The sequence below is a fragment of the Scyliorhinus canicula genome, chromosome 9, assembly GCF_902713615.1.
Source record: "Scyliorhinus canicula chromosome 9, sScyCan1.1, whole genome shotgun sequence".
Taxonomy (NCBI): domain Eukaryota; kingdom Metazoa; phylum Chordata; class Chondrichthyes; order Carcharhiniformes; family Scyliorhinidae; genus Scyliorhinus; species Scyliorhinus canicula.
In genome coordinates this window covers 123,925,967-123,940,447 of record NC_052154.1, presented here as the reverse complement: position 1 = coordinate 123,940,447, position 14,481 = coordinate 123,925,967, and the positions used below count along the sequence as shown (strand labels likewise).

General features: G+C 42.8%; 1 protein-coding gene across 1 annotated transcript in view; it reads left to right on the top strand.

Moving 5' to 3' along the window:
• th (tyrosine hydroxylase) overlaps positions 1-14,481 on the top strand; it is a 74,361-nt gene that overhangs the window by 16,995 nt on the left and 42,885 nt on the right. The window contains exons 3-4 of the mRNA XM_038807500.1: positions 7,670-7,841; positions 11,377-11,465. Coding sequence (XP_038663428.1) covers positions 7,670-7,841; positions 11,377-11,465 — 261 coding nt within the window. The remainder of the gene's footprint in view (positions 1-7,669; positions 7,842-11,376; positions 11,466-14,481) is intronic.

Genomic DNA, 14,481 nt, shown 5'->3' with positions numbered 1-14,481 from the left:
GCACAGTACATACCTCAGTACTGCCCACCCTTGCCCCAGGTCCACCCCCACTAATCAGCAGAAGGGTACTGGAAAATCTAGACGTCATTGTCCAGCCCTATATATAGAGAATGGCTAAAGTATCACAATATTGTTTACGCCCATTGGGCCCGATGCTCAGCAGGTTTTAGGTATAGGTGTCAAGGAAAAATAGTAGAGGGAATGTTATAAATTTCAAACCATCCAAAATCAACAAGGGAATCCTCTGCCCTGTATATCTATTCATAAAATAGAGTACCTGTTCAATAAAGTGAAGGAGCTGTCAACCCATCTTTACATCTGCAATAAAAATGAGGTACTGGGAATACTGGAAAAAAATAGGAAGCGAATTAGTCACCATCTGGCTAGCACACTCTACAATAGTGTAATTTTAGCATATGGGTACAAATACTTCAGAATAAAATATAAAATCTGAGACAGCTCAGAGTGATTTGAAGACTACATTTCAGTCAAAGCTTTCAACAGCACATTGTTATATTACTTTAAGTAATATATGTTACTCATTTGTTTATGCCGAGATGTCTTAACTTTGATGATGATGAATACTCAAAGTCGTGATAACAAATAATTTATTGAGTAACTAATCAATTAACTTGTGAGTTCGATTCTTCAATACTTTTACCAGTAGTTAAATTAAACAAGATAGAATTTGATTAACTATGAATATTATACTTGCACTCTGAGCTAACTATATACTTCTGTTCTCTCGCCACAACACAGCTGAAGAGAGCAGGAAAACAGATTGAGCTTTTATTTATACCCCCTGTTAGTGTTGCCCTCTAGTGATCTTCTGACTGTACTGACTGCACATTAACCCTCATGAATATACATATACAGAGATCACTACATCCCCCTTTTTTTGTGTTACATATTTTCTATAGTCTGTAAAGAAAATTGTACATAAAGAAATGATGCAGTATGTAATGCATTATACAGAGCCAATGAATCAATCAGCTAAATGTTTACAAATTTAAACCAACTGCAGGATTGGGTATACGTCTTGTTCTGCTTGATTTTCTCAGTTGACATGGAGTAGTTGAGGTTTTAATGTCCTGATCAATGTCAGTGGGTTAATTGATATTTAAGTGCTATTGTATAAGTGATTCTTGTAAATTCAACGTGGGAAATACAGGTTTAGGAAGTTGTATCTTTAATAGGTCTCGCCAATTTCATCGAAATAGTACACCCTCTGCTGACTTGACAATATATGAACATGGTGTTGCTTGCCTTATTACTGTGGCAGTATTAGACTATCCTCCTGCTGGATGTCGCAGTCGAACAATATCATCCTTCATTAGTGGTTTCAGTGGAATCGCATGTAAATTATAATACTTTTGTTTGTTGCTTTGTTGTTTGATCTTGCTCAGTATACACGATTGATCTGATTGCTGATTTGAAGTGTGGGTAATGTTGTTCTCGCATCACGGTTGAAAAGCATTTGAGCTGGTGACAGCCCTGAGCTTAATGGTGAGGCTCTATAGGAAAGCAAAGCCAAGTGAATGTCGGATTGCGAGTCATTCGCCTTGCTTATGAGTTGCTTGATAATGTGCACACCTTTTTCAACTTTGCCATTTGACTGAGGAAAGAATGAACTCAAGGTGACATGCTTAAAATTGTACTGTTTGGAGAATTCTGTCCACTCCCAGCTCGCGAAGCAAGGATCGCTATCGGACATAACCATTTGTGGAATCCCATGTCTCAAAACTGCCTCCTTACAAGCCTTAATTACTGACCAGGAAGTGAGATCCGGAAGTTTCATTACTTCAGGAAAATTGGAGCAGTAGTCTATGATGAGAACCTAGTCCCAACCTATAGCATGGAACAAATAGATACCTACTTTTGTCCATGGTGATGTAGTTAACTCATGCTGCTGGAGTGTCTCCTTACATTGTGCCGGTTGATGTTTTTGACACATAGCACACGTCATTATCATTTTGGTGCTCTCTTTATTTATCCCAGGCCAATAAACAGCCTGCCATGCTCTTCTCTTGCATTTCTTGATTCTGAGGTGTCCCTTGTGAATCTTGCTGAGCATCTCTGACCTGACAGTTAGCGGAATGACAATCTGGTCATTTCTGAGTAACAGCCCATCCACGACAGTCAGTTCTGTCTGTATGTTCTGGAACTGTGGATACCGTCCCTTTGGCCAACCATAGTGGAGATGATGTATCACTCGGAGCAAGGTCGCATCTTTTTGTGTCTCTGGACGAATTTGCTGCAACGTCGCATCAGATGCTGGAAGAATTTCCTTGCACAACTGCAGTTGAGCTTCAATATCACCAATGGACTCAGGAGGTGAGCTTTCAGTACTGATGGATCTAGACAATGTGTCAGTAATGATGAGGCCCTTTCTTGGTGTGTAGACTAGTGTGAAAACATGCCTCCTCAACTTCATCATCATGCGTTGTAGGCGAGGAGTCATTTCATTTAGGTTTTTTTTCAATTATGTTGACTATTGGTCTGTGATCCGTTTCTGCGATAAACTTAGGAAACCCGCACACATAGTCGTGAACTTTCGTGATGCCTATGAGCAGCCCAAAACACTCTTTTTCAATTTGTGCATACCTGCACTCCATGGCGGCCATCGCTCTGGATGCGTATGCTACTGGAACCAACCAGTCTGCTGGTTGTCTTGTTGAAGAAGCACCACACCGATTCCATCTTGACTGGCATCGGTGGAAATATTTGTGGGTCTGGTTGGGTCAAAAAAAGTCAGAATTGAAGCTGTCATCAGTTGATGCTTGAGATCCACCCATTCTTCTTGATGGCGTGGAGTTCATTCAAACTCTGTGGTCATCCTGATTTAAGTTTTGTCGAGTTGACGTCCTCGCTGACAAGTTCGATACAAACTAGCCCAAGAAGTTAATGAATCCTAGAAATCAAAGCACAGTTTTTTCATCTTTCGGCTGCTGCATGTCCTGGATCGCAGAAATGTTAATCATTATCTGGCCTGACACCTTGAGCTGATATCGTATCATCCAAGAAATTTAAAGATAAATGTGCAAGCGTACACTTTGATTGGTTGAGTTTCAATCCATATTGGTGGATCCCGTGAAACACTTTTCTTAATCTAGCAATATGATCTTCTTCCGTAGTTGACATATGATAATGTTATCTACATATACTCTGACACCTTCAATATCCTCCGTCATCTGCTCCATGAATCTGTGAAATATTTTGGAGGCTGAGATAATCCCGAAAGGCATGCGGTTAAAACAGAAACATCCAAATGGAGCGTTGATCGTACAAAGCAATTTACTTGAATCATCGAGCTGCATCTGCCAGAAACCTTGTGAAGCGTCGAATTTGGTAAAAATGCGAGCGTTTGCCATCTCACAAGTTATCTCCTTTTGCTTAGGGATAGGATAGTGTTCCCTGCGGATATTCTTGTTCAGATCCTTGGGATCGATACAGATTCTGAAATCACCTGATGGTTTCTTGAAGCAGACCAACGAGCTGACCCAGCCAGTCAGCTGCGTGTCTCTTGAGATGATTCCTTGAGACTGTAATCTTTGAAATTCTTCTTTCAGCCTTTCACACAAAGAAGCTGGTACCCTCCTTGGCCGATGAATGATGGGTTTTGCATCCTTTTTGAGCAAAATTTTGTATTGCTACGGTAATGTATCCATACCTCAAAATACGTCAGGGTATTCACTAAGCAGTTTCTGGATGTCATTGTCCAGTCTTTATGTGTCTTTGGTATTCATGAAAATTCTTTGGACAAGCCGCAAGTCCTTGCGGGCTTGGGCACCTAATAGTGAAGATTTCTGGTCGTCCATGATCTGAAATGTAGTACTTTATTGTCTTTCTTATTAACTACTTTCAAATGGCACAATCCTCTTGAAGCAATCTGGTTGCCATTGCAGTCTTTCAACTTACATGCAACAGGTATCATCTCATGTTCCCCTGGAATTGATGCAAGATCTTTGCTTGTCATTAAGTTTGCTGAAGCCCCAGTGTCAGTTTGAATAGGATTGGGAAGTTATTGACTTGCACGGTCAAGGTCCATTCACTGTTAGTGTCTATGTTATTTATTTGTTCAGGAACTTCGATCGTTGCTTGAAGTTCCTCTATTGTGTCTATGATTCCTATGAAGAACGTGTTCTCCAAGAAAAATCTGCTGAAGAAGTGTAAACTTTTCAACTATAGTTTATTGGGCAAATACAATGTACATTATTATCTAGTTGGTAATTGGTGTCTGAAAGTTTTCTAAAAACCTTATAAGAATACATCTAAGTACTTTGTAAGATTTTGCTGGTTGATGTTGTGGTGTCTAAGCACATTACATGCTGCTTCAGACCTCAGTAAACCCCTTGATATTTGCAGCACTGGATAATCTCAGCCAGGACAGCACCTAATACAAAACGGACAATTGGCCTCAGCAGCCTGAGGGAAGGGGGGAAGTCCAACTCTTCACCATGATTGAATAATTCCCAGTGGGCTGGATGGCAGGTGAAGACAGGATGGGACCAGTCACGATGCTCCTTGGGATTAAATTATTTTCACCAAAAAAAACAACTCTATGATAAAACACCAGTAGGTGACCAGCACACCACAGTTTTTAAAAATGTACTCATGGAATGTGTTGGCTGGGCCAATGTTTATTGGCCATTCCTCATTGCCCTTGAGAAGGTGGTGGTGAGTTGCTTTCTTGAACTGCTGAATCCATGTGGTGCAGGTGCCCCAGCAGTGTCATAACGGAGGGAGTTCCAGGATTTTGACCCAGTGACAGTGAAGGCATGGCGATATATTTCTGATCTTTTGACACCCCAAAGCGACCCTTGGACCCTGCCAAAGCCCATCACATCTATAATAGGGTCTTCAAGCCCCCCCCCCCGCACCCCACCTCAAACGGGCAAGGCACCCCCGGGCCTGATCCCAGTGTGGGCAGAATCCAGCATGGCACCTTGACCTTACCAGATTGGCACCCTGACAGTGCCCCAGCCAGCCTGACAGTGCCACCTGGGCACCCCAGCATTGCCAGGCTGGCACACAGGTGGCACTGCCAGAATCGCAGTGCCAAGGTGTCCATGTGGTACCAACAGTTTCAGAGTACCACCCTGCCTGGAGGCTGACCACCCTGGGGCCTCCAATCTCCAATCACTGGGATATCCCCCTCCAGGTACCGTTTCACTTGGTCCCCATTTGTGGGGACGAGTATTGAACAGCGCTGGTAGGGGTCTCCACGGCAGGTCCGGTAGATGCCGGTGCCCATTAGATCCGGCGTGAGCACAGCTAAGTGGGGTCTTAAACTCACGTAGCCTTGCAAGGCTGGGTCCCACCCATTGGGGATGAGACCCAGATCATGACGTCCCGCAAGATCTGCTTAGATCTCATGAGATGGAATGGCCTTCGGGAATCCCGGGGGTGCCTTCTCCCAGGATCTGCCGGCCACGTCGCCCCTGGTTCCAGCAGTACTCAGCTGGTAGATCAAAACTGTAAAGAAAAAAAACATGAATGTCCCATACTGACTTTGAAGTTACAATCACGTTTCAGGATTAAGGCGCTGGTTATAAAATTATTAAACTTTGGTGGAGTGCTTTCTGATGTCCTCCAAAGTCTCACTGAGAGTATTGACTTCTGTCTATTATACATCACCTGTTAGTATATAAAATAAATTACAATGCGATGTTAAATCTGAGGACTTTTTAAAAACCCTTTTAAAGAACCATATTTAGTGTCCATCCATTCATCCATCAAAACAGTTTACCTAGTTTATGCTTCGGCTGTCAGATTATTACTGCCAATCTGCACTTGCTGTAACGTCACAATCAATGGATTGGAGCAAATTGCCGCTGTCAGATGTGGCTGAGGAATAGCACTGATATCTTTGAGTCATGGGGTCATGGAATTAATTTCCACTTAAGCAAAAGATCTACACTAACTTTTGGGGTTTGGTTAGCTCAGTTGGCTGGATGGCAGAGCGATGCTAACAGCGTGGGTTCAATTCCTGTACCCGAGGCTACCTGAGGTTATTCATGAAGGCCCTGCTTTCTCAACCTCGCCTGAGGTGTGGTGACCCTCAAGGTTAAACCACTACCTGTCACCTCTCAAAGGAGAGAGTAGCCTCTGGTCCCCTTGGTCTGTTGCAACATTTACATTTACACTAACTTTTGGATTAGATGTTAAGGGAATTAATTTGTCTTTCAGGCAGATGTAAAAGATCTCAGGACTCTATTCAAAGAGGAGAGGAGTTCTCACAGTGCCTTCAATTATTGTCACTAAAAAGTAGATTATCGAGACAGAATCTCGTTGCTGTTTCTGGTACCTCTTGTGTGCTTCAAAGTATTTTGTTGTACCCACACAACCCCAGCCATAGACAAGATCCTGAGGAAGGAATGTCTACCACACATAGCGTAACAACCTTACCGATGTTCCTCACATGTTGTCGAATGTAAATTACTGCATTGTAATTTTAAAACCTGTCTCTCGACTCCATCTGCAAAGTAATTGATGGCTGAATAAAATAATCTAGTTAATCTACTTAACAACAATATGCTTTGTAGTCGAAACATTATGCAAAACTATACTAGTAGAAGAATAATACATTGTGCATTAGGTTGGCTATTCACAGGATCTGGGTGTCAATTACAAGGCCAATCTTTATTGTCCATTGCTAACTGCACTGGAGTAGTTTACCAGGCTATTTTAATGTCTGGCATATTGCTGCATGCCTGGAGTCACTTATAAACTAGACCAGGTAAAGAAGACAGGTTTTCTTCTCTGAATGACATTCGTCAGCCAGATGGGGCTTTACAAAAGCCTTTAGTTCATGCTGACCACAAGATTGAAACCTCTTAAACTGCACTCCTATATTTATAAAATAGCAGGTTATTTGCTCAAGAGAAATATCATAGGAGAGTCGCTAATTTGAAAAAAAAAAGAGATAATCCACAGCGATACAAATTGAAAATCCATCAGAATAGTTTTTTAAAACTATATATGAAAAAAGGTTTGCATACTTTCACAAGAATGTTTCTTGTTACTGTTCAGATCACTTTAGACTTTGCCATCGATGAGACCAGTTATGGAGTGCCCTGCAAAGTTTTGTTCACCCCACCCCCCAGAAAAGATCAGGATCCATCAGTAAGGTTCAGAGAAGAATGACCAGCATAACCCAGGCTTTGGGGACTAATACATGAAGAAATGCTATGTGACAGTGGAAAAGACTGAAAGATATTCTACAGGTCTTCAATTGAATGAACGGTTTCAGGATGGAGTTAAACAAATCTATTTACCTAGGGCAGTAAACCTTTACCAGAGGATAGCAGTATAAAACTCACAAATCTCAGGTAGGGTTGGAGGTTAAAAATAACCTTTGCTATTGGGTGTGTGGACCAAGTTCCTAGAGAGTGTTGCTGAATAGGGTTAATCTGGAGCAGCTGGACTGCCATATGCAGAGTATGGGGTCAATGGTTATAGAGATATTCTCACTGTTTACTTTCAGAGTAATTTTGGAAGGAACTCGTGTTATTTAAGGTGGGAGAGTAGTGAACAATCTTACACAGGATCTGGATAGATTGGGTTCAATACGTAAAGTGACTTTTTCTTCTTCTAGATTTCTAATGTAATTATGGGATACTGTTCTGTGTGTTTAAATATGATTTTTTTCCCTTTCAAATTTACATAGACTTTTGAAGCTAAGATACACCACATTGAAACAAGACCATCTAGAAAACTTAAAGATAAAGAAGTGTTGGAATTTTTCATCCGTTGCGAAACAAACAGTTCCGATATCAGCACCTTGGTCAGTTCCTTGAAAAGAGTTGCTGAAGATGTAAAAACAACAAAAGAAGAGAAATGTAAGAATGATAAGTTTTTCCTTTATCTGACCATTGTGTGTCTTTTCTAAAGCTGCACAAATCCACACCTCTTGCCCTTTAGTGAAAGCACTGATCATTGCTCGTCGTGCTCCATATACTGAGCCCTTTTTTGCTTTTCATTCAATTTTCCGATACCCTTCACAATTTTCTCCTCTGTTAAAGAAATCGGGCTGGATTCTCCGATCCTGCGGCTATGTTCGCAGGATTTGTCTGGTCTTACGACCAGAAAGTTGGCGCCGCCCCCGCACTGATCCTCCATCTGGTTGGGGGCTAGCAGCTGCGCAGCGTAAAGCCCGCGGGGCTTTACCTGCAATATGGTCACAGATGGGCGGGTCTGTGGCCGCGCATGCACACGCCGGTGGCCTGCGGTGGCCATGCCGTACAACATGGCGCCGGCCAAGCGTGGACCCGGCCTGCCAAAAATAACGCCCCGTAACCAGTTTCGCCACTCCCGGACTACCCCCATAAGTCTCCCCAGCCCCCGCCTAACTCCTCCACCGACTGTGACGGCGCTGGACTCAGTCCACATCCACAACGCAAGGTCCCGAACAGTGTAAGCACATGCGAGCAACGCCATCGGGGACTCAGCCCATCGGGGGCCGGGCATCAGGGGAGGGCCTCAGGTGACATCCGGAGAATTGCAAAAACGGCGATGCCCCGATTCCGGCGTAAACGGGGATTCTCCGGCCAATCGCTGAGCACGATTTTGGTGTCGGCGATCGGCGAACCCCACCCATTGTTTCTTGCTGGAATACAGTTCCATGGTTACTGTCTACCCCAGGACACATGCCCAACTGCCTATCGTGAGTCATTACCGTTTGTATCATGGCCGAGTCCAATCAGATCCAGCAGAATGTTACAGGGAGACGGGGTGAGTATGGCACCCCATCAATCATCAGCAGAACCCTGGATTTTTTTTTACCCTTCATAACTGAAAGTGACTGTGTACCTTGATTTTTGTCTCGGTTCAGAACAGCAAACTTAGTAGAGGCCAGGAATTAATCTGGGTCCTTATGAACTGCACGACACAGTACCAACAGTGACAACAACATGCATTTTTATACTACCTTTAATATTGTAAAATGTCTCACATCATCTCACAGGAGAGTTATCCATCCAAATTTCACATTGACGTTCATGAAGAAATATCAGGACGGGTGACCTGGTCACAGAAGTAGGATTTTAATGACTGTCACAAAGGAGAAATGAGGGGTAGAGATGTTTAGAGAGGAAATTCCAGAGCTTAAGCTAAAAGCAATGGTGGAGCAATTAAAATCGGAAAAGCACGTGGGGTCGGAATAGAAGGAACTCGGATATTTTGGAGGGATGCACAGCCAGAGGAAATTCCAGTGACAGGGAGAGCGCGGGATTTGGAAACAAGGAGGAGAATTTTAAAATGAAGGTAATGCTGGTCAAGAAGCAAATCTGGTCAGCGAGGACAGAGCTGATGGTTGAACAGGACGAGGTGCTAGTTAAAATACGAACTTCAGCACTTTGAAGGAGGTCAAGTTTACAGAGGGTAGATAATGGCAGGCCAGCCTAGAATGCATTGAAAGAGTCAAGTCTGGAGATAACAAGTACATGACTAAGGGTTTCAGTAATGGATGAGCTGAAGCAAAGACAGAGATGGGTAATTTCACAGAGGTGCATGCAGGTGGCTTTGGTGATGGATATGTGACCGGAAGGTCATTTCAGTATCAAAGAGGATGCCAAGTCCTATCACATCAGATGCTTTATTTATTTCTCAAGCCATTGGTCAAACTCCCACATCTGTTTGAAAAAAAATTCAAATGCACCCGTGGAACTGCATCCCAGCTGGAATCACCACCTTCAGGAGAGGAGGGACAACATGGGAAAATCAGAAAGAAATTTGGAGCACTTGAAGAAACAACCTCAGACAACTGCACTTATAGAATATGGTGTTTAAATTAGATAGTAGGTCATTATGGCAGTCAGTGAAATGCAGGCAGGAATTGATCTGATGGCTTGATCATAAACTGGGTTACTGAGAACTACAATGTTAAATTATGTCTTCAAAGGCATTGTAATGATCCAATGCTTCACTGTAATTCTCAAGAATATGATAGTGTGCTTCACTCACATGCTTCACATGAATTGTAGTACAGTGTTCTGGTCAGTGAGCTGATCAATAGCCCACAAGAAATGATGAAGTAAATTCCAGGTTAATCTGTTTTTGCTGTTAGTTGAAGGAAGAATGTTATCCAGGTGATCTGAAGTGAGCCTTATTCTTCTTCAAACAACATGGGATCTTCAATTCCTCACTTGAAACAGACATATTAGGACTGTATCCATTGACACTGCTGCACTCCCTCAGTACTGCACTGAAATGTCAGCATAGTTTATGTATTTAAATCCTGGACTGATGCGTGATCACATTTAACTTAGAGGATGCTACTAATTGAGCTAATCTGACACTGACAGGCCTTTCTTATCCTTTATGTCATGTAATAGTTTATTTCATCTGTTTATTTTTTTAAAGATTTTAAGGAGCATTATACATAGATTCTGTATGTGCTTAATATAGATATTCTTTAAATTATACTATTTGGAATACAAGCTCTACACTATACTAAATAATATACCAACTCCAGTCAATATGCATTATCCATTAAGCTCCAAACCCTCACATTTCTAAGTGTTTATGTAACATACTGGAAAACGGAGCGGCTGAAAAACAACTAGGCAGTAATCAGGGTCGGTTTTAAGCCTATTTGACTAATTCCATCAAATTGGGCCCCGCACCTTAAGGGGGCCCCGCACCAGCGGCGACAGAGTTACCGTTTGAAGCCTTTTCTGTATTCTAAGAGGAACTACAGGGTAGTTTTTACTTTTGGGGAACGCACCGCATTACCGTCGACAAATCCTTCAGCCCTGCACCCCCAAATCCTTCCGTCCGGGTAAGTAAGTTTCAAAATTTTAGTATATCAAGCATTTAATGTTTTTTTTTGGTTAAAGACGAGCATACTACACGAAATATAAACATACATAAATTTTTACTTTTGTAGAGTAGGGGCCCCGCCATCACTTTTCTAATTGGGCCCGCAATTCCTAGCACCGGCCCTGGCAGTAATCCTTCCTATCTATCCTCATGCACCAAAGCAGAGTTTATGCTTAGAATGCATTCTGAAACTGCATCAAGCAAAGGATCGAACATTATATAACTGCTGTGCCTCTGATGTTGCTGATAATTCCATTCATTCAATGACTCATTATCCGCTGCATTCCTTATGGGACATTCATTGCGACAAACAGTTTTGCTGCAGGTATACACTGGTGAAAAGCTACATTACCGCTCCCTTGCTCAGTGTTTCTATTTACCATGCTGGGATTTCATTTAAAAATACTGCAGAGCTGTTCTCTCTATTACTGGCACTACATAAAGTGATTACTTTTAATAATGTTCAGGTTCCTACAACACAGGACTTCTTGATGCGCTGCGATGTTGCAGATATTTATCCAATTTTTTGCCTTTTATCTCTATTTTTGCCTCTAGTTCATTGGTTTCCAAAAAAGCTATCGGATTTGGAAAGATGCCATCAATTAGTTACAAATTATGACCCAGATCTGGATTTTGATCACCCGGTAAGTTGTGAGAGTTTATTTGAAGGGATCTTTGCTGGGGAGATGATAGGATGGTCAACCATATACTTTCAATGCAAAGGGATAGATAAATAGAGTGAGTGGAGGTTTGTGTGGAGCACACACATCAGTATAGACTCTTTGGGCCAAATGGCCTGCTTCTGTGCTGTAAATTTCACGTAAAATGTTTTTCTTCTATGATCTCTGCCACAATTAAAAACAAATGAACATAGAACAGTACAGCACAGAACAGGCCCTCGATGTTGTGCCGAGCAATGATCACCCTACTCAAACCCACGTATCCACCCTATACCCGTAACCCAACAACCCCCCCCCCCTCCCTTAACCTTACTTTTTAGGACACTACGGGCAATTTAGCATGGCCAATCCACCTAACCCACACATCTTTGGACTGTGGGAGGAAACCGGAGCACCCGTAGGAAACCCACGCACACACGGGGAGGACGTGGAGACTCCGCACAGACAGTGACCCAGCCGGGAATCGAACCTGGGACCCTGGAGCTGTGAAGCATTTATGCTAACCACCATGCTACCGTGCTGCCCCTAAAAAACCGTATTATAAAAAGCGATAGCTGTCTTCCTTAGTGGCCACCTCTCACCTTGCTGTCACGTGGTATACTTTTGCCTTGTTGCTTCCAGATAGAATTCTATGCATTTTGTGTAAAACTTCTCAGCAGAATGCAGTTCAGTTCTGCTCAAACGTGAATACCAAATTCTTTCTGATGCTCCCTCCCTTGCATTATGACATCTCTGCAGCAGACACTTCTGAGGATCTCTATATAAAAGGGTAAATTCTACATTGCTGCCAATGAAGTGACAGAACCATAGTGTGCTGTTTCCACTGGTGGAAGTCACGGAAATAGATACATCACATTCTTAAAGTGGAAAAGCCTGGACAAGAGCAAGTGTTGAAGCATTGGTTCTTTGGCTCTCATTTAAGGCCTTGAGGTATGGTCTGCCAGAAGCATTTATGGCCAAGATGTAGCCAGGAACGCACACCACGCTGCATCCCTCTGTCTAGCACAGTGGGCTAAACAGCTGGCTGGTGATGGAGAACACGGCCAGCAACGCAAGTTCAATTCCCGGACCGGCCTCCCTGAACAGGCGCCGGAATGTGGTGACTAGGGGCTTTTCACAGTAACTTCATTGAAGCCTACTTGTGACAATAAGCGATTATTATTATTAATGTCAGTACCAGCACAATCGACTAAAGTGTGACCTCGGGGGGAGTCTCCCCAAAGCCAATAAAAAGGCAAGTGCTGTTGAATAGTGGGATGAATCGTGGAACTGCAACTGCTTAGAAACACCCTGTCAAACGCGCCCAAAAGCGCACTTGAACATTTGTCTGCTGAATCGCGCCCAGTGCTTCAGATCAATGACCTTTGATCATAAGAGTGACAGCACTTCCTGCCTGATCCTTATTGCCTTTTAAATGCGAGCAAGGTGGGTGGCATGGTGGCGCAATGGTTAGCACTGCTGCCTGATGGTGGCGAGGACCCGGGTTCGATCCCGGCCCTGGGTCACTGTCCGTGTGGAGTTTGCACATTCTCTCTGCGTGGGTCCCACCCCCACAACCCAAAGATGTGCAGGTTTGGTGGATTGGCCACTATAAATTGTCCCTTAATTGGGGAAAAAAATTACATTTTTTAAAAATGCAGGGGAGCTGAATGCATAAAAATACATTTTGTGTTAGCCAGTCTAAAGATTCTTCCCTGAGTCCATCTTCCAGTTCAGGGATCCAGCCCTCACTTGTACATTCCAGACTGAGAAAGCAATTCCTTTCTGTTCCTGATGGTGACAATTTATCTTTATATACCTGCCTTCTGACTCTCGGTATTTCGGAATATTAAATTATACCCGAGAGATAGCCACACCATCAAGGTAAAAATTGTAATAATGTATAACAATAATGCCATATCACAAAAAGTAAATCTTTTTGATAAAATCACATTGTGAAAGTTGGCTCTCCTGCGACGTTGCACACTTGCAGCGACATGTTCAGCCAATTCTCTAGATCGCCAACAGAGGGCAACAAAGTACACACTGTGAAATCAGGAAATTCACCAGATGAGTGAAGGGATGCCGTTTCAGATAGCGATAGTTTAGTAATCAAACCGCAGGGAGGTGATGCGGATTCAGTCAGCAGGTATTTTACAGCATCTTTGTGGTCCAACTGAGGCCATTGCGCCTGTTCATTAATTGACAAAAAGCATGACTACTTTAAATGGGGATGATGGCCCTTTGCCACTCTCCAGCTCCTTCATTTGTCATTGTGTAGACACCAAAATGAAAATCATAAAATATTATAACAATAGGGCAGCACAGTGGCCTAGTGGTTAGCACAGCTGCCTTACAGCGCTGAGGTCCCAGGTTCGACCCCGACTCTGAGTCATTATCCGTGTGGAATTTGCACATTCTCCCCGCGTTTGCGTGGGTTTCGCCCCCACAACCCAAAGAAATGTGCAGGCTAGGTGGATTGGACACGCTAAATTGCCCTTTAATTGGAAAAAATGAATTGGATACTCTAAATTTTTAATAAATAAATACATAAACTATTGCAACAAAACAATGATTGAACGAGTGTACCTGACCTTCCGCCATTTCCCCTTCCCAATTTTCAAGTTTCCTGAACTATTTTCATTTAAAGCCAAAAACAGACACATCAAAGTGGGTGGATTAACTTAGCACTTACAGGTCTGTATGAAGGAGCCACAGCTAAATATGAAGCCCTTTTGTAAAATGCATCATAATGCAGAACAACTACAAACAATTGCAGAATCAGTTTCATTTATGTCATATTGCTGCTTGATTTGCCTTATTAATGCACAAAAATATTCTGTGGTGCTATTTCTCTGTGTGTTTGACTGGATGCTTGAGTTAATGGATCAAGGGTGGATTTGGAAGATTTCTTAATCTGCTCTGCCTTTCAAGGTTCCAATTTAGTACAAGACTGATGTATGCAATCGCAATGTGGCCTTTCCATTTGCATTGACAATGC